This window comes from Nilaparvata lugens, chromosome X (assembly GCF_014356525.2).
Source record: "Nilaparvata lugens isolate BPH chromosome X, ASM1435652v1, whole genome shotgun sequence".
Classification (NCBI taxonomy): Eukaryota; Metazoa; Arthropoda; class Insecta; order Hemiptera; family Delphacidae; genus Nilaparvata; species Nilaparvata lugens.
The window spans coordinates 95,776,306-95,795,401 of NC_052518.1; the positions used below are offsets into that span (position 1 = coordinate 95,776,306).

The 19,096-nt window shown below is 34.1% G+C and overlaps 1 protein-coding gene across 1 annotated transcript in view; it reads right to left on the reverse strand.

Moving 5' to 3' along the window:
- Nucleotides 1–16,832, reverse strand: part of LOC111046561 — a 34,789-nt gene extending 17,957 nt beyond the window's left edge. The window contains exons 1-2 of the mRNA XM_022332138.2: nucleotides 16,733–16,832; nucleotides 6,939–7,335 (exon numbers count right to left, since the gene is read on the reverse strand). Coding sequence (XP_022187830.2) covers nucleotides 6,939–7,283 — 345 coding nt within the window. The 5' untranslated portion in view covers nucleotides 7,284–7,335; nucleotides 16,733–16,832. The remainder of the gene's footprint in view (nucleotides 1–6,938; nucleotides 7,336–16,732) is intronic.
- Between the last annotated feature and the right edge of the window lie 2,264 nt (nucleotides 16,833–19,096).

A 19,096-nucleotide genomic window follows, 5' to 3' on the forward strand; every position in this document is an offset into this window, starting at 1 on the left:
AAATCATGAACATGAATCAGTCAATCAGTGTGTGATTTCAGAATAATTTTAATGGTATAGATGTCTACGATATTTGGTTTTGGTAGTTGTTGATCCAACTTTATAACTTATTTATTACTGAGATTGAGATAAGGCATTATAAATTGTTATTTGAAAAAGACAATTCATGGGTTACAATTTGATTCTTGGTTATTGATTAATTAGAATACTAACGAATTAATAATTATTATTAAATGAAAATCCAAATTAAATGCTGTAATTCACCCCGAATACCTCTGCTACTGCAAATATTGACAACAGGGTAAACAGCTAGATGGAAATACGATGAGCGCTACTATTCAAAAATTATTTGTCAGCCCGGGAATCGAACCCAGTACCTCCTTACTTGGATTTTTGTTTAATAATAATAATCAATTCATTAGCATAATTTGAATAATTGCAATATCTCAGTAATTTCCTTCTGTTGATTAGAATACGTTATTGCAGTTAATAACGGTTAGGACAGTCGCAACGACTGGCGTTACACCCTTCAGTCTGCCAGCACTACCTGGTTGTGGGTTCGAGTCCCGCCTGTAAGCATGGACGTTTGATCATCTCAATATTACTCTCACACTTTATATTACCCACGCACAAGCGGAAGTCTCATGTGGTCATCATCCACAGTGAAAAAAATATTAAGATAAAATTTGTTGAATGAGAATAATTGATATTGTGGAATTTCTCCATAATTGAGAAAAACAGTTTATTTCCGTCACATCCTGCTGAAGATGTGTTGGTTTCAACACTAAACTGCAGTCCTGTACAAAAGTATAATAAATGTGTCCTGTACAAAATTATAATGAATGTGGATGTGACAAAAATGAAACTGTGTTTTTCAATAATTAAGATGCCTAAAAATGAAAAGAAGTGCCGCGAGTACAATTGAAACATAATTTTGAATATTATGGTTTTATTGCATCACCGTCCAAGTCAAAATGGTTTGTAACAGAGTGTCATCGAATGCTATGAAACCATATTGTTTGCAAGATTTGCAAAGTTGCATCATGATACAGATAAGGATTTGACAGTATTTGAGTAGAAGTTCCATAAATCAGTATTATGTGCAGTTACAAAAACATTAACGTGGTGCGGTGATAATTTAATCATCTTATAATCTTACAGAAATCAGTGCGTATCTGGGAAAATCAATAATTTGATTAAGATTGGTTTCATTTTCTGTTGAAGAAACTTTGAATACTGTTCCACACCTCTCAGCTTTTTCAAACATAATTAAATTCACCACATCCGTAATCTTCATCTTTATTTAATCCAAGGAAATAAGAAATTGGAAATCTCCTTCATCTTACCTCGTTTAAAGAGATATCACTGCCTTTACTTGCATAATAACTAAGGAAAGGACCCGCTGCAAATCACGGAAGGGGAAGACTTCCATTCAGATTTGAGGATTTGTGAATTAGATGAAACCCATCAACTGCAGCCATCTTATTGAATCATGTCACACTTTCCGTAATTATAATGTTACAATGAGAAAATAGATTGACCTCATTCTTATCAAAATCATTAATGGAGGAGTGATGCTCTAGTTTAGACTAGATATTCTATTGTTTGTTTTACAAAAACTGGAGATCACTTCAAACGTCGAACTGGAAAAAACTTCAATCAATCAACTGGAGAGAACTTCGATCAATCAACTTCAAACTTTGAACTTCAACTTCAAACTTTGGCTTTTTGTGTAGTTGAGAAGTTGATATTGTGGTAATTATTCATATTGAATGAAGAAGACTGAGAAATTGACAATATTTCTTATTTTTTTCATTCAATTCAAGCTTTGGTTTCAGCAAGCTCGGTCAAGACAATTGAAAATGGAATATCGTTATATAAGCAGGTGTTACCCGTGCTCCGCGATTGTCTATAAAAAGTACAAATAGATTGAATTTAGTTTTAAGACAGTAGTTCCATTTTGATATTCAAAGTAAATAAAAACGAAATAGCGATTGGGCTTACATTTTACATAAATATTGTATCACAAATTGAATAAATTCGTTCTTATTATTGACATTGATCGATCAAAATGAAAATAGGACTTTGGAAATCTCTGGTAAATTGAGAATATTTATGCAAAATTTCAAGTTCAGAAGTTGAGACGTGATGAGCGTCAAACATGTATTTCGTATCCCTTACGGAAAGCCGTATAAGCCAATTCCTTCCTTCATATAGTATAGAAGGGGAAGATGAAAAAATAAGGAAAGGAAAAAGAGGAAGAAGAAGAAGAAGAAAGGAAGAGGAGGAGGAGGAGGAGTATGAGGGAGAGGAGTAGAAGGAGGAGAAGTAAATGGAAGTCCACATGGAGGAGGAAGAGTGGGAGTGAGAGTAGGAGGAAGAAGAGGAGGAGAAGTAGGTGAATGAGGGGGAGGTGATGAAAAGGAAGAAGAACAAGCATGCGAAAGAAAGGGAAAGAAAGGAAAGGTTAGGTGAAATTTTCCTCCTTATCCTTCTTTCTTTCTTCATCACCAATCCCCTTCATTACCATCCTATTCTTCTTTTCCTCCTTCTTCTTCTTCTTCTTCTTCTTCTTCTTCTTCTTCTTCTTCTTCTTCTTCTTCTTCTTCTTCTTCTTCTTCTTCTTCTTCTTCTTCTTCTTCTTCTTTTCTTCTTCTTCTTCATCATCCCCAATCTCATGACTCACCTATTTTCATTTTAGTATAATTTTCCTTTTCTTATTCTTCTTTCTTTCTTCTTATTCTCCTTCATATAATTTTATTATTCTTGTTCTACTTCTGTATAAATCATTTTCTGGCTACAAAGCCTCTCAAATAATGTTTTATGTGTTGGGAATGTTTGTAGTCAATAAACTAGAAGTAATTTAAACCATGATTGAATATGCGGTACAGAGTACCACTAGCGTGTACTATAGTCGACCGCATTAAAATAGTCCGATGGAAATTGGAATATATGAGTCCAACGATGCCAAATGAGAGTTAATCAACGTTGTCTACAGCTGATTATAAATATGAATTGATTAATATTTTCAAAATAGGCCTGATGAATTGGCAACTTCTATTGGTGCAAAGAATGAAGGGTGGTAAAATGCCTATTTTCGTGTGGTTGAATATAGTGTGATTTTTTTGTAGCGTGTAATAGGCCTGCTATAAATATTTAAATAATTTGTTTTAGGAGAGTAACTTGAACTAGAGACGGGGCGGAAAAATATTGGGCCTAGGGGCGCCAAATTGCTGAATCCGGCCCTGTCTGAGGCTCTTTCAAGTCCAAGCTAAATATCCTGAAATGAGCCAGTTACTCAAATTGAATTGACTTAACTGAAATTATAAATCAGTTACTCTGAAATCAGCCGGGGATCTTACTAGTAAAGATTATATATCAAAAACGTTATCTTAATTCAATTCAGTCTGATAGATTTCCAAGTTTGATGCTGATATCTGCTATAAAAAACTACCACTGAAGAGCGATACCATCTTGAACAAAATGTGTGAGATAGGTGAGGGAGCGTTGGTATATTTCTGATCCATAAAGAGAAATGGTGGGGGCTGGTGAGACTTATCGATTAACTTTCCATCCCATATCAGCGTTATTCAAAATAGTTTATCCATGTTGACCATTACCATAGAGTAGACATACAGTACCATAGTAATCCCACGGCATAAGTCGTTTATTTTCCAAATTTCAAGCCGATTTTTTGTTATTTTGTTAACTCTAGTTGACTAATGTCTATTATTACTTTCCTTGCCCTACTACCTACTACCCTACTACTATAGGTAAGGAAAGTATTGCTTTCCAAAAAAAATCAAGGTACCCCAATTTCAAGTTTTCTATACGTTTCAAGATCCCCTGAGTCCAAAAACATGATTTTTGGGTGTTGGTCTGTGTGTGTGTGTGTGTGTGTGTGTGTGTGTGTGTGTATGTCTGTGAACACGATAACTCGATAACTCCATTTCTAATCAACCGATTGACTTTAAATTTTAAACTTAAGGTCCTTATACCATGAGGACACGACAATAAGAAATTCAATAAAATTCAATCCAAGATGGCGGAAAAAAATGGCGGATAATTACTAAAAAAACATGTTTTTCACGATTTTTTCAAAAACGGCTCTAACGTTTTTCTTCAAAATTTATACCATGGATAGCTATTTATAAGCCCTATCAACTGACATGAGTCTCATTTCTGGGAAAACTGCAGGAGCTCCATAATATTCATGAGAAAAATGGCGGATAATTACTAAAAAACCATGTTTTTCACGGTTTTCTCGAAAACGGCTCTTACGATTTTCTTCAAATTCATACCATAGATAGCTATTTAAAAGCCTTATCAACTGACATGAGTCTCATTTCTGCGAAAATTGCAGGAGCTCCGTAATATTCTTGAGAAAAATGGCGGATAATTACTAAAAAAAACATGTTTTTCACGGTTTTCTCGAAAACGGCTCTAACGTTTTTCTTCAAATTTATACCATGAATAGCTATTTATAAGCCCTATCAACTGACATGAGTCTTATTTCTGGGAAAATTGCAGGAGCTCCGTAATATTCCTGAGAAGAATGAATTTTGTTAAATTTCTATCACGATTTTCTCGAAAATGACTTGACCGATTTTTTTTCAAATTCATACCCTGTATAGTAATATACCAGCTCTATTAACTGGAATGAGTCTCCTCCCTGAGAAACTAACAGGGGGTCCACCCCATCCCTGAGAAATTTACTTTGTAACCTCTTTCTCGTGCGTGAGGTAGGTAGGTAGAGCAGTTTATTCAAAATAACACATGTCGATATTTTATTTGTCGAACAGCTGTCTGTTTTGATAACTTTCAAAAAATCCTGAAATTTCATAATTCAAACAAAGGAAAATGTACTCTGAACACAATAACACTCGTATAGTCATAGTTATTTAGCCGCCAATCGGCATAATGTTATTCCCCTAGATTATCCTCGTTTAAGAATGAGGCTTATAGATCAATGAGCAAGGAAAGTTGTGTGAGTGTACCACACCAGATTTTTACTGTTTGGCCCAGGTGAAAGTGTAAGAATGATACAGTAAGAGACTACCAGCATCACATAGCTTCAAGAAAAATAACTACTAGGACTATCGGCTTGAAATTTGGAACATGAACGTCCTATAGCCTACCGTATAGGATATCATTTTATGCTATCTTTTCGTTATTCTAGTAAATCACATTGAGATACCAAGTTCTATAGAAAATCATAAATATCTATCATATTATTTTATTATCATTAAGCGTATGGCAGATACACCACATTATTATAAAGCGCATAAATCTCAAATGCCTGCATTATTCACTGAATGTTTCCAATTCTATTCATTTCAGATGAGGAGTAGAGTTTGGTCAGTAGAACATAAGTTTTAGTATAAAAATACTAGCAATGGATAACTACCACAATATCTCCTTCACAACTACTCAGAAAGGAAACATATTTGTCTGACTGCCATTGTTTGCTAGTCTATTTATAATCTATCCATCTTTCTATCTATCCATCTATCCACGTTTGGTAGAGAGTTAGTGGGGAGGATATTTTTAATATTCTTTCCGAAGAATGGACATTGATATGTCCAAAGCTCCGCCAATTTATGTAGATGCATAACAATATAATTATTATCTATAGTTATTATATTACAAATTGCTTTTTCATATCATATACAGTTCAATAATTATTTTCTTAGTCTATATTATGTGAATTCATCTATAATTTTGCTGTATTGTAAGCTATTGTATATAAGTGTATAAGCCAGTATATATTGTAATCTACATAAATGAAGTACTCAATCAATCAATCAATCTTAATCGTGAATACAATCATTAAAATCTGCACTTCTTCAGCATTTTTTACTAATAATAAGTACAACTATTTTTGAAATTAAATACAAAAGTATTTATAGTTACATCCGGTGGAACACTAGACCTGACTTCGACTTTTAGATTTCAGAAAATCAGAGGTTGAGCAAAATCTCAAACTGTAACTACGTCTGATCGTAGGGACGTCACTGGAAACATTTTATCCAAATCTTTTCAAGCAGTATTTCTTTAATCTGATAAGTAGTATACCGACTGCTCCATGTTAGATATTGAATAAATAATACTCTTCATACAATTCAAACAAAGGAAAATGTACTCTGAACACAATAACACTCGTATAGTCGTAGTTATTTAGCCGCCAATCGGCATAATGTTATTCCCCTAAATTATCCTCGTTTAAGAATGAGGCTTATAGATCAATGAGCAAGGAAAGTTGTGTGAGTGTACCACACCAGATTCTTACTGTTTGGCCCAGGTGAAAGTGTAAGAATGATACAGTAAGAGACTACCAGCATCACATAGCTTCAAGAAAAATAACTACTAGGACTATCGGCTTGAAATTTGGAACATGAACGTCCTATAGCCTACCGTATAGGATATCATTTTATGCTATCTTTTCGTTATTCTAGTAAATCACATTGAGATACCAAGTTCTATAGAAAATAATAAATATCTATCATATATTATTTTATCATCATTAAGCGTATGGCAAATACACCACATTATTATAAAGCGCATAAATCTCATAAAGAGATTTATTAGTTTATTTAACTAATAAATTAATAAATTTATTAAAAAAATAAAGATAACGTTTTTAAAAGATAATGTTTTTAACGTTTTTTAAAGATAATGTTTATTAAAAATAAAGATAACCATCTTTATTTTTAATACATTCAAGACTGAATTGTTATTAATGTCTTGGTAACTAGTGTATTGAAATCATATGATAATAATAATAACTATCATCTGTAACAGTGATCTTGAAGATTTCGACTATTTATCGGCTAATAGTCGCCAATCATGTAGAGAAATATCAGAAACGATGAAACTTCTATTTAAATCAATGATAATAATTATAATATTGATTTTTATTGAAATGTAGGCCTACTCACATCTCCAGATCCTCTGGCGCTGGTGTAGCGCCTGACTTCATAGCGAGGCGAATCATCTTCGACGTCGCTAGTGGTGAGACGACTCATGTAGTATTCGATCTCTTCCTCTTCGGATTCAGTGATTTTCACCCCAGGTGGCTCGAAAATGCCAAGCGGATCTCTTTCTTCGTCACTACTAGTCTCCATTGCGCAGGCTTCCCCTCCATCAGTATCTTGCTTTTTATCATTGACAGCTGCTGCAGGTTGCAATTGTTCGTTCTCTTTGAGAACCTCTTCTTCAATCATTTCCAACTCCATTCTTTTAAGCTGATCGAGCAAGTCCTTGTATGTTGGGATGTCGGACATACTATGAACCTGCCCGAGCTCTATCCCAGAAGCAGGTGTCAAAACCCCGAACCTACCCGAAACAAACAGGAAACAAATGTTCAATTCCAAATAAAATATCCTAATTCAGAATTTTAGCAGAATATCGAATTAGTCATACATTTCCATGTGTAATATATTCATATTTGTAAATTTTATTCATTATTGGACAATAAATTGAATTAAATTTAAATTGAACCCATCTGCCCCTCGGAATTGGTGCGCATGCGATGGTAGCTCAGCGCTTCAGGTGAGGGTTTTGTAAACCCTGACCTTTCCCTAACCCTGGCCCTAACTTTATCTAACACCTCAAGCATTCGTCCTATGCACACGCACGGATTCTGCAAGACAGACAATCTAAGGTACCCTACTTTTTTCGACAAATGAATTCCGCTGAAGGGGGTTCAATTGAAAATCAAATAATCAGGTAGAATCCTAAAAAAATTGGTAAAATTTTACAAATTTGTATTTGAATTCCACAAGACATACAATCTAAGAAATTATTCTTTCACGGACAGGTGAATTCCGTTAAAGGGGGTTTAATTGAAAATCAAACAATCAGGTAGAATCCTAAAAAGATTGATAAAATTTCACGAATTAGGATTTTATGGGAAGATTGAAATAGATGAGAAGAATTTGACTCGATTTCATTTGATTTTCTCAAATTTATAGTTTGATAAGCGTATTTATCTGCTCAAGAACAAAAAAATTGAATAAAACACTAAATAGACTAACAACTTTTTTTAGTGATCTCAAATGGAGTTTCGCAGTGTATAACATTAGCGGATTCAGCAGGGGATTGAAGAGAATGCGATTGTTCCATGGCCATAACATATATACAGAAATACATATACAGAAACCAAATAGAGTCTAGCTTTACAAATACAACAATAATCCATCTAAAATTTAATAATAGATTGTAAGTAATAGTATATAATATAATAATATATAATATAATATTAATGTGAACAATAACTGCTCACAAAGTGCTTCATGAAGCACTTGTCCGTGAGCAGGAGTTGAGGTTTAATCGGATATAGGAGAAAAAAGCCTACACACACACACACACACACACACACACACACACACACACACACACAAACACACACACATTCAATCACCATCATCAAGTAATTTTATTGATTGATTGTAGCATTTCCTCTCTTTAAATATACTTATATTATGAAATGTAGTTCAAACGGCGAAAAAAATGGGAGGAAGAATCACCAGTATAATTTTTTTCAACATAATTCATGACAAGAGAGGGAAAAAAATGAAAAATAAAAGATGAGACATAACAGTGATAAATAAAACAATGTTTGCAGATCAAAGCTCAAAGCAAAGGTTAAACTTTAAAGGATACAGAAGTAACTACAGTAAAAAGGCCATACTACACTGAAATTCATATTCAATAATGTATTAGATATTAGCACCATGTGTTTCTCAGCTTACTACTTTGAATAAGTCTTCTACTTCTAATGGTGAATGAAGCCATAACCAACTCTTCGTTTGTTTTAGGAATTTATTGAGATTCTGTAGCTTTCTAATCTCATCTGGGAGAATATTAAAGAATTTAGGTCCAAGGAATAAAAAGCATCTCTGGAAGGTAGTGCTGTTTGGTTTGGGGAGTCTGATTAGCATCCTTGTAGTTTGCCTAGTTATCTGCTGATTTTGTTCAAGATTCCCCATTTGATTCCTATCCCCACTCATTTTATAAAACAAAGATAAAACTTTCAGTACATACATGTATCTGAAAGGTAGAATTCCAAAAAACCTGAATATTGGGAAAGTATGCGTTCGTCTATTAGCTCCAAACATTATTCTAACAATTGATTTTTTTAGGACTATACGATTTTTAAAATGAGACATGAAGGTAGATGCATAACATGAGATTCCGTATTCCAGCCTACTATTGAAAAAAGAGAAATACATTACACGAAGAATATTTACAGGGAAGAATTGACGCAGTTGATAGAAAGTCCTAACCAAGTATAAGAGGTACCCTTTTACTTTATTCACATGCAAATCCCAATTTAGACTTTGATCCAATATTAGCCCAAGATATTCAATAGAGTCAGATTGTTGAATTACTTCACAGTCACAACTCACAGATCTGCAACCAACCTGATGATACCTGACAGGATCAGTGAAACTAAATGGTGATGATAATGAAAAGTTTATATAGTTTGTATAACTTTGTTTTTATTTGGAGTTAATATTCCATCTACTATATTTAATCTAATTGGTTTTTATCTACGATAGATGAAATTGGAAGTATGAATATATTTCTAGTGGGTCTACTCTATCTATGTAGTATAATAATAGTCTTGTGTCAAGTAGAAGTATATAGTGAGGTCCATGTTAAAATGGCTGTGTTTGATTAGCTAACCTTGTGAAAGACAAGGAAGCTGATAGCGCTGTCTCTTTCTCGCTTTGCTCTGTTCCCAGATCGTCTTTTAACAATGTAGAATCAATAATTAATTAGCAAAATATTTCATCTTAATTGTGTAAATTCATTATGACATTAATAAAAAATACTATTTATTAATAAAATACAATTGACTATTTTAAACGGAAATGAACATCAGTAGTATTCAAAATGAATATCAGTTAGAAATCAGCCAGTAATGAAAATGAATATCAGTTAGTATTACATCAATAAACCTGTACCTGCTACCGTCTATAGAAGGCACTGACAAGACAGAGGTTCGGCAACGTTTTTCTCCTATCTTTCTCCACTGCCATTATAACGTGGACCTCACTATAGTGAATATCGTGGTTCAGAAATCAATATTCAGAAAGTAAGCTTGAAATTGCCCTTACTCAATATAATGAGAAACTAGTCTTCGTTGTGAACATTAACATTGTAAACTCATTGTTGTTGAGCGAAAATTCATTTGCTTATCACACATGGATAAATTGACCCAGCGAAGTGAGGTCTAAGATTCAAGTCGACGGTTTTACATTTCTCTTCATATTTTTATGTTTGTTCTGCATTTACGGCCAAACGCGGCAACATATTTTCATGAAATTTGACAGGAATGTTCTTTTTTGAATAGCACGTCAATTTATATTACATACAGTTTTAGAAATTGCATTTTAAGAATAATATGAAAAGAAAATGAATTTCCTCCATACTTGAATATCACTGTAAAAATCAGAGTATAGAATTATATCAGCTATCAACTATCATAATTAATCAGCTATCGAGTGGCATGCAATGACGCATGAGCAATTAATAACTCTCATGCCCGGTTGCAGAGTCGACAAATAGCGTCGCCCATAGTTAACAGCGCGGACTTAACTATTTAACAGGTCAATTTCATTGCAGAGACGTTCTGTTAGCTATTGCTCTGCCAATAGGTAACAGCGCGCCAACAAACACGTTTTTCCGTTGCAGAGACGAAAAACCTACAGGCAGATGACGTCATCTGAGGCTACCAATAACTAAAAGTGTTCTTTATTTAAATACCCAAAATCGTGCTTATAAATCCACTAGCCTATACATTCGCGCCAAGTGTATTTTAAGGTTATGTTGACGAAAATGGTCCAAAAACATTACATTATAACTATTTGAAACTGTAGATAAAGTGTAAATAAACTGAATAAAATATCATTGACTATTCGAGTAGCTTGAAAGAAGATGTAATACAATTTTTAATAAATTGTTCAATAAATATTTAATAATCAATTATTATCAATTTTAATAATAAGTACCGTATGCAGAGTCATTAGAAATATATCTTGTAAACTGGCTGCTTTGTTTCCAAGATATATCAAAATGCCAGAAGACAATGAAATAATTCTGGTAACACAAATAAGCAGACAGCAGTGTTATGAGAAACAAGCGCCATGTTGTGACGTCATCCGACTGGAGGTTTGGAAGAACAGTTCACAGTGATTCTCTCCCCGTTGCCAAAAAATTAGTTGGATAGAAGCATACCACGCAGAAAGTGGTATGAGCAGCAGTATGACTTATGTGTGTGCCTTATCAGAGCCATAGTTAAAAGGGGTCTGGCAAACGACTCTGCAACGAACATCTATGATGTATATTTATGGGCGAGTTGTTAACTAATGGCTCTGTTAACTATTGGTGACTTTATGTAGCGACTCTGCAACCGGGCATAAGTAACTTATTTTCTCACGACCTTCCTCTGCTTTCAATTTGGGCTGACCAGTTGACAGTATTAAAGGAGGCTGTGGTTTATACTTCATCGATATCTACTCTATCTCGATGTTTGACATCACAAGGTATAGGTATCACACAACTACTTGTAACAATCAGGGCGGATTCAGCTCCCTGACCTAGGGGGGGGGGGTGACTCTGTGTTGGTCATCCAGGGGACACCCTCAACAGGAAAAATTGATGCAGTTTCTAATCAAAAACAGCATTTGAAAGTTTTATTTTTTAAATTTTAATTAGATTTTTGGATTTGTTCATTCAAATTCCAAGGAAATGTTACTTTTTTTCTGCACTAACAAGTCTTTTTTCAGACACCACTTGGAAAAGTAGGGGAGGGGGTTGATCGCCCCCCTCTGGATTCGCGCCTGGTAGCAATAAATGATTTCTTGTAAACCTCAAGAATCTAATATAGTTGGTCATAAAAAGCTCATGATTATTGAACTCAAATTATGTGAATGCCTTCCAGATTTCATTTGGAAAATTGTTTATTATATTTATTTATTAGGTTAGCACAAACAATAGAATGATCGGAAAAGAAAAAACAGGCTATTGCCCAAAACTTATTCAATTTCCTTATTAAGTTTCAAATTGTTCGAATATTATGAAGATACCTTAAGTTTCAGATTGTCCAAATATTATGGAGATACCCGAAGCTTCACAATCTAATTTCCACACCTTCATATCCACCAAATAAACTAAACTAAACTACCATTATCAAATATTCACTATTGTCTATGAATGTATGCTAGTGAGCCCCCCGAGCTTGAGAACTCACTCATTAACTATTGTACTGATTTTTAATCCGTATCATGTAATTATTTAGTACATATAATCATTAGAATTTTATAGTTCACTCCATATGGATGAATAAGTCTGAATCAAAATTCAAAACAGCTGAAATCACGTGGCGGCGCATAAACGACAATCTGATAGTATGTTTGTGTAATAACTACTCTAAAAACATAAACTAACAGTCAGCTAGCTGATAAGTCACTACAATTTTGTTTCTTATGCACTGTTATATCATCCTGTTATATCATTTCTTATCCTGTTATATCATCAAAAAATATGAAGGATTGAGTTGATTTTGATATCCAACAAATTTTAGTGCCGGTTGCACAAAAACCGGTTGAATTTTAACCGTGATTAATTCCACGAGAGCCATTCAGAGAAGGCGTTTTTGAAAAGACGGCTTCTCTGATTGGTTCTCGTGGAATTAATCCCGGTTAGAATCTAACCGGCTTTTGTGTAACCGGCACTAAGTCTGTATAATGGTACAAAGAATATGTGTTGAAAATTTGGGATCGATTGATAAAAGTAGTCTTAATTAATCGTCGAACAAAGAAAACTCACAAACAAACCCAGAAACGGACAACAAAATCAACTATTGAAGTTGATCAACTATTGAACTAAATCAACTATCGAAAATGACTCAAAGCTCTAGTCACCAGTAAGGATTCACTTGGCAAAATTTTATACCAATCGCCACATACAGAGTGAGTCATATGACATATGACTATGGGAACCCTTCAATAAATTGGAGACTGTTGTAGATACACTGTAACTTAAAATACTCTACCTTTTGACGTACTACTGAATTACAACCCCTCATAAGGGGATGACTTAGCAGTTGTAACTCGGATATTTCAAATGTAAACACCCTTTACATAATTTTGAAGGCTTTTTTGAAACAGGAAAGATGACATCGACAAAAATGTTTCACGATACTTGTATCCAAAAGGTATGATCAACCTAGCAAACAAAACTAGCCGTCAGGATCGCTTCGCTCGCCATATCCGTCTAGCCAGGGGGCTCCGCCCCCTGGCCCCCCGACTGGATCGTTCAAAAATGAGATCAGCGGGCTCGCTTCGCTCGCCTGCATTTTTCGGCTGAGCTTCTGTAGTAAATTTGAACATTTTCTCTTAATTTGTTCTCGATAAAGCTGAGAAAGCGCAAAAAACACTGGAAAAACGCAGATTTTGGGCGTATCATTGGCGTTATTCCAAATTCCTTCTAACACCACATTATTACACCCTAGCTGAGTTTCTGTACTAAATTTGAACATTTTCTGTTCATTTGTTCTCAATAAAGCTGAGAAATTGCTAAAAAACGCTGGAAAAACGCAGATTTTGGGCGTATCATTGGAAATTTTTCCAAATCCGTTCTTAGTGCGCCTCTAAAGGGCCAACTGAACATACCTACCAAATTTGAACGTTTTTGGTCCAGTAGATTTTTAGTTCTGCGCGCGAGTGAGTGAGTGAGTCAGTCAGTCAGTGAGTGAGTGAGTGCCATTTCGCTTTTATAGATGGCGGCTGATTGATGTTTGAGTTTTTAAAGAAATAATTTATACATTTCAACCAGCCGCCATTTTGGATAAAAGTATCATAGTACATTTTTATTGATCTCATCTTTCTAGTTCTAAGAAAGCCTTTCAAATGATGTACCACACAATGGGAGTTCACGTTTAAAATATTTGAGTTACAACCCTTCATTTCCTTAAAAACTAAAACTTCAATCAGCCGCCATTTTGGATAAAAGTATCATAGAACATTTTTGTCGATGCCACCTTTCTTGTTTCAAAAAGTCTTTTAAAATGATGTACCACACAATGGGTGTTTATATTCAAAATATTTGAGTTACAACCCCTAAGTTACCTCCTTATGAGGGGTTGTACTTCAAAAGATAGAGTTATTTGACCAATAGCTTATCCTGAAAGTTACAGTATTATATATACAACAGTCTCCAATTTATTGCAGGGTTCCCATACATATGACTCACTCTGTAAGTGTGAGTAACTAATGATAATAATCTAATAACTAATAAGACTAACAAGTAAGTTATGATAAAGCTACACTGAATGCTGTTTCTCTAACAATATGGATCCGGTATACAATGTTTCGTGGGATTGATTGATAGAATGATTATATGCCTTGATTGGGGCGGAGTTAGGACTCCAGGTCCTCTCTGCTACACTACCCTTGGATCTGGGAGGAATTTGGAAGGGAGGTCCGTTACGAGAAAAACTATTCAAATTTATACTCATGAAGGGGTTTAAAGCTATTTGGGTGAATAATGTTACAAGATTTTTGTTTTTTATTTTTTGTTCTAAGAGGTACCGGTTCGGCGTACCGTACCGTCACAAAAACAGCATTGGGTGTACTAATAGAAGCTAGATTTAATAATTAGCTGAATTGTCTGTGGTTATAAATAGATTAGCAACCCAAGAAATATTATTCAACCTGAGGGAGTATTTGGAAACTTTATTGCTATAGAAACAGAAATTTTTGTTGATAATACGTGGGCAAGACAAGTCTGTTGTTTATTCACACAAGTCCGCTTGTCTGTTCTTCATATTTGTATTTGAATACTTTATAGCGTACGGTCACAAAAACAGCACTGGGTGTACTAATAGAAGCTTCATTTAATAATATTGGCTGAATTGTCTGTGGTTATCAATAAATCAGCACCTCAAGAAATATTATTCAACCTGAGGGAGTATTTGGAAACTTAATTGCTATAAAAACAGAAGCTTTTGTTGATAATACGTGGGCAAGACAAGTCTGTTGTTTATTCACACAAGTCCGCTTGTCTGTTCTTCATTCATCCATGTATGATAGTGAATGGTCGACGATTCCACTTTCGGAATTCAACATACATCGAAGTTATCTTATCGGATAGTAGAAAGAGTGAGCAGAACAGTTCTGTTCGTATGCTGTTTACTATATCCATTCATCTATTCATGAATGGAGAAGATGAATGGAGAGTTGGGTCGTTGTGATTTAGAGTAACTGGTAGTATAGTACGCTCATCAATGAGTGGCCAGATAAGAGCTACCCAAACATAAACATAAGATCTGCGCTCATTCAAGTTTTGGGAGCGTATAGTACTAGCGGAAACACAAATACAGCTGAAATACGATTAAAATTTGTTTTTTCGTCGATGAGGAACGCAGACACTGTTTTATGAAACATGCACTAAAGACCTCCACATAGTTTTTACGCTATAGTATAACAAACGTACGGTCAAGTCTGCACATGTCACCTCTCATATAGTAATTCTAATTTTTTATTGTGAATCACAAATAATAATTGTTGGGTTGAAGCAAAATTCCTAAATCAGTATAAAATTATAATTCAATACTATTTGGGAATATTTTCAAAAAAAAGGTTTATATCTTCCAAAGAAGCACCCCCATACACGAGAAATCATCAATATTTCTTCAATCACCTCTGATCAACGATCAACAATTAAAGGACTCAATTAACAATTCACACAATTAACTATAAACAATAACATGGATTATTACTGGAACCATATTTTGGCACAAACTCACACTGATTCATTGTAATTTTGAAAATAATACACATTCACGTTATATTATACACAGAATGAGAGCAACTAGGAAAAGCATTCATCACTAAAACATAATACAACTTTCATCACGACTGAGCTTCAACAGATTCATAGACTATTTTCTTTAAGTGATACAATATTAATCCTAGTTGATCATTTATTTATTCAAAGACAATAAGAATAATCCAGGTGAAAGATCCCAAAACTGCTTGAAAACTCAATTAAAAATAAACAGTTCACCGTAAAGTTCTCAAAGTCATAGCGACTTTCAAAGTATAAATTGTAATGGAGTGGTAAAAAGAGAATTCATTCTCATTGAATTTTTTAATCATTCATTTTCATTTATCTATTCATAGACAATAGGTACAATCCAGGTAAAAGGTCCCAAAAACTGATTTAAAACTCAATTAAAAATAAACAGTCTAATAGCTCTCAAAGTCATAGCGACTTTATAGGTGAGTATAAATTCTGATGAAATGGTAAAAAGAGAATATTTTTATCAAAATTATTTATATTCAATATCTATTTATCATATAGAGTATTGAAAGTTTCAAAAACAGAAGACGTCAGAACCTCCAAGCTGAATAAGCAATAGCAAGGATATCCACAACAATACTCCTATAACTTCGAAACATTTCTTGCAAGAATTAAATTGAGGCTTTTGAATATTTATAAAAAAATTCAAATTCAAATTTTATCATATGTATTGAACTGCATTTCATTGTATAGAATCATGCAGGTAATGAAGTGGAAAATAGTAAATCTTCAGTTAAAATTTGAAGTGTTAATAAAATATCAAAAAATCAATAATATTTTAATATGAATCTAATGAGATTTTGTGACAATGATGAGAAATTGTATTGTGAAAATAGTATTAAAATATGAGAACACTCACCTCGTCGTAACACAGTAGTTGCCAAGTCAAGTGAACGATGTTGACTGAACACTGTCTAAGTAGCCACTGAGTGCACTGAGCTCCAAATACTGTTGTTTAAGCTTGACTCACCGTTTGTAAGCCAAATAATGAGTAATATGCGCCATATTGGTTGATGGACCTTTGCATAATTTCCTTTTTTGTCTTCGTCACTCTATCTCTGTCTCTATCGTAATAGGTATTAAAAAGTCTACCAGCTTTTAATATTCTCTGATAAGGAGTCTCACTCCCTCTTTTTACTACTTGAATCTTCTTTCTTCTTCTAGGGAATATGATAAACAGAAGGTTCATAGTTTCTAAGGCGCAATATACAGGAATCAATAAATTAGATATCCAGACGAAGACTCTACTTCTAGGAAAAGTGTACACATCTTATCCATCAACATCTCGACTTTTCACGATGGGCTTCCAGTGTCAATCAGATGATGGCTTTCTGGGATATTGATGAACTTTACTCCACCCAAAGTTCCTGAAAAAGGAACGTTTGGTTGATAATATTAATGACTCTCAACTATAAACCAGGAAGATTCTTTGAAGCTTACCGTATACGGCGTGAGCATTATCAATTGAGAGGAAAGTATAAACAAATATAAGGACTGACTATGATTTTGTAATGAGAAGTAACCTTTAAATAATAATCCTCGAGAGTGAGTGAAATAGAGTATAAGGAAGAAAGTAGAAGAAGATGATGTATGAGGGTAAGGAGGAGGAGGAGTAGGAGGAGGAGTAGGAGGAGGAGGAGGAGGAGGAGGATGGGGATGAGGATGAGGATGGAGATGATTTGGATCGAAAGGAGAAAAAGGGATGAGGAGAGGGGAAGAAGAAGAAGAAGAAGAAGAAGAAGAAGAAGAAGAAGAAGAAGAAGAAGAAGAAGAAATAGAAGATTTAAGGGGGAATTAGGGTGCAAGAAATAGGTGGATTCTGCTATAGTGAGGTCCACGTTACATTGGTAGTACTTGATTAGCATTGGTGTTATTATCCTTGTTCATCTTATAGTGCTATCCTTTTCTAGCTACGCAACGTTGCCAGATTGTTCTCCTAACAATGTAGAGATATAATTAACAAAATATTCTATCTCAATTATTATGAAAATGTGTGAATCATTGAAGAATATATCTTATTGAAGAATAAAATATAATAATTGATAATTTTGAAACAAGAATGAACAGTTAATATTATATCAGATATACCGGTATTAGCTATCCTCTATAGATGGCAGTGACAAGGCAGACAAACAGCAACGGTGTTCTCCTATCTTTTCTCTCCTCTTTCTACTGACATTATAACGCGAACATCAATATAGTATCTAATTGATGTTTCTATCTGTATTCAAAAAATATTACTAATCTTATGACCACAACACAATACTATTCCACGACTATTCCACAGCTGGAATAGTAACCATCCATGATATGTGTATGACATTGTATTAGATGGCCTTGTGCTAAACAATGCTGGAACAAAGACCAGCTTGCTTTACTAATTTACTCTTACAATAATGCGACTTATAGTGAAAACGTACGACTTTTCAATGATTTCATAGTTGAAAACGATGAGAACACCATTTGATCAAGTAAGCCTGCTTATCCAATTTCAATGCTATAAAATTCTCCAACTATATTTCAATGGAATCTGGTTGAAATCAGTGCTATTTCGCTTATTCGACGACAGAAGAGTATACATTAATTTTAAGTCTACTTAGTTTAGTTTGTTTTGTTCATTCACTTGAAAATGTCTCAAAAGTTGGAACATGTTGTGAAAAATAATAAAAAAGCAGATGTTAAAAAGAGCAATTTGATGGTCTAAGTAATTTCTATGTAAATACAATTAGCCCTAAACAAGAAAGTGAATACTTCAGTTCCAAACTCTTCCTCCTTACTCATCTATTATCTGTACAATCTATAAAACATTGAACTTAGTCTTAGATAATGAACGCAGTGTGGATGTTATTTCTCCAAGCTCCTGTATCTAAAGCTTTTCTCCGTGTTCAGTAAAGCTATTTTGTTGAAATTTAGTGGAAGTGTGCAAGTATTGTCACTTGTGGAATTGATATCCTCAGTTTCCTAAAGTGAGGTCCCCGTTTTAATGACAGTTGAGGAAGATAAGAGAACAGCTCTACCTTGTCACTCATTGCCTTATAGAGGATAGCTGATAATGTGTGTATCTCATGTAATTTCAACTGTTCATACTTGTTCGAAATTATCAGTTATTTTTTATCTCTTTATATAAAAATGAATGTCTGTTTGTGTGTTTGGTTGTATGTTTGTTTGTTTGTTTGTTAGACTCGAAAACTACTTAACAGAACGGCATGAAACTTTGGGAATA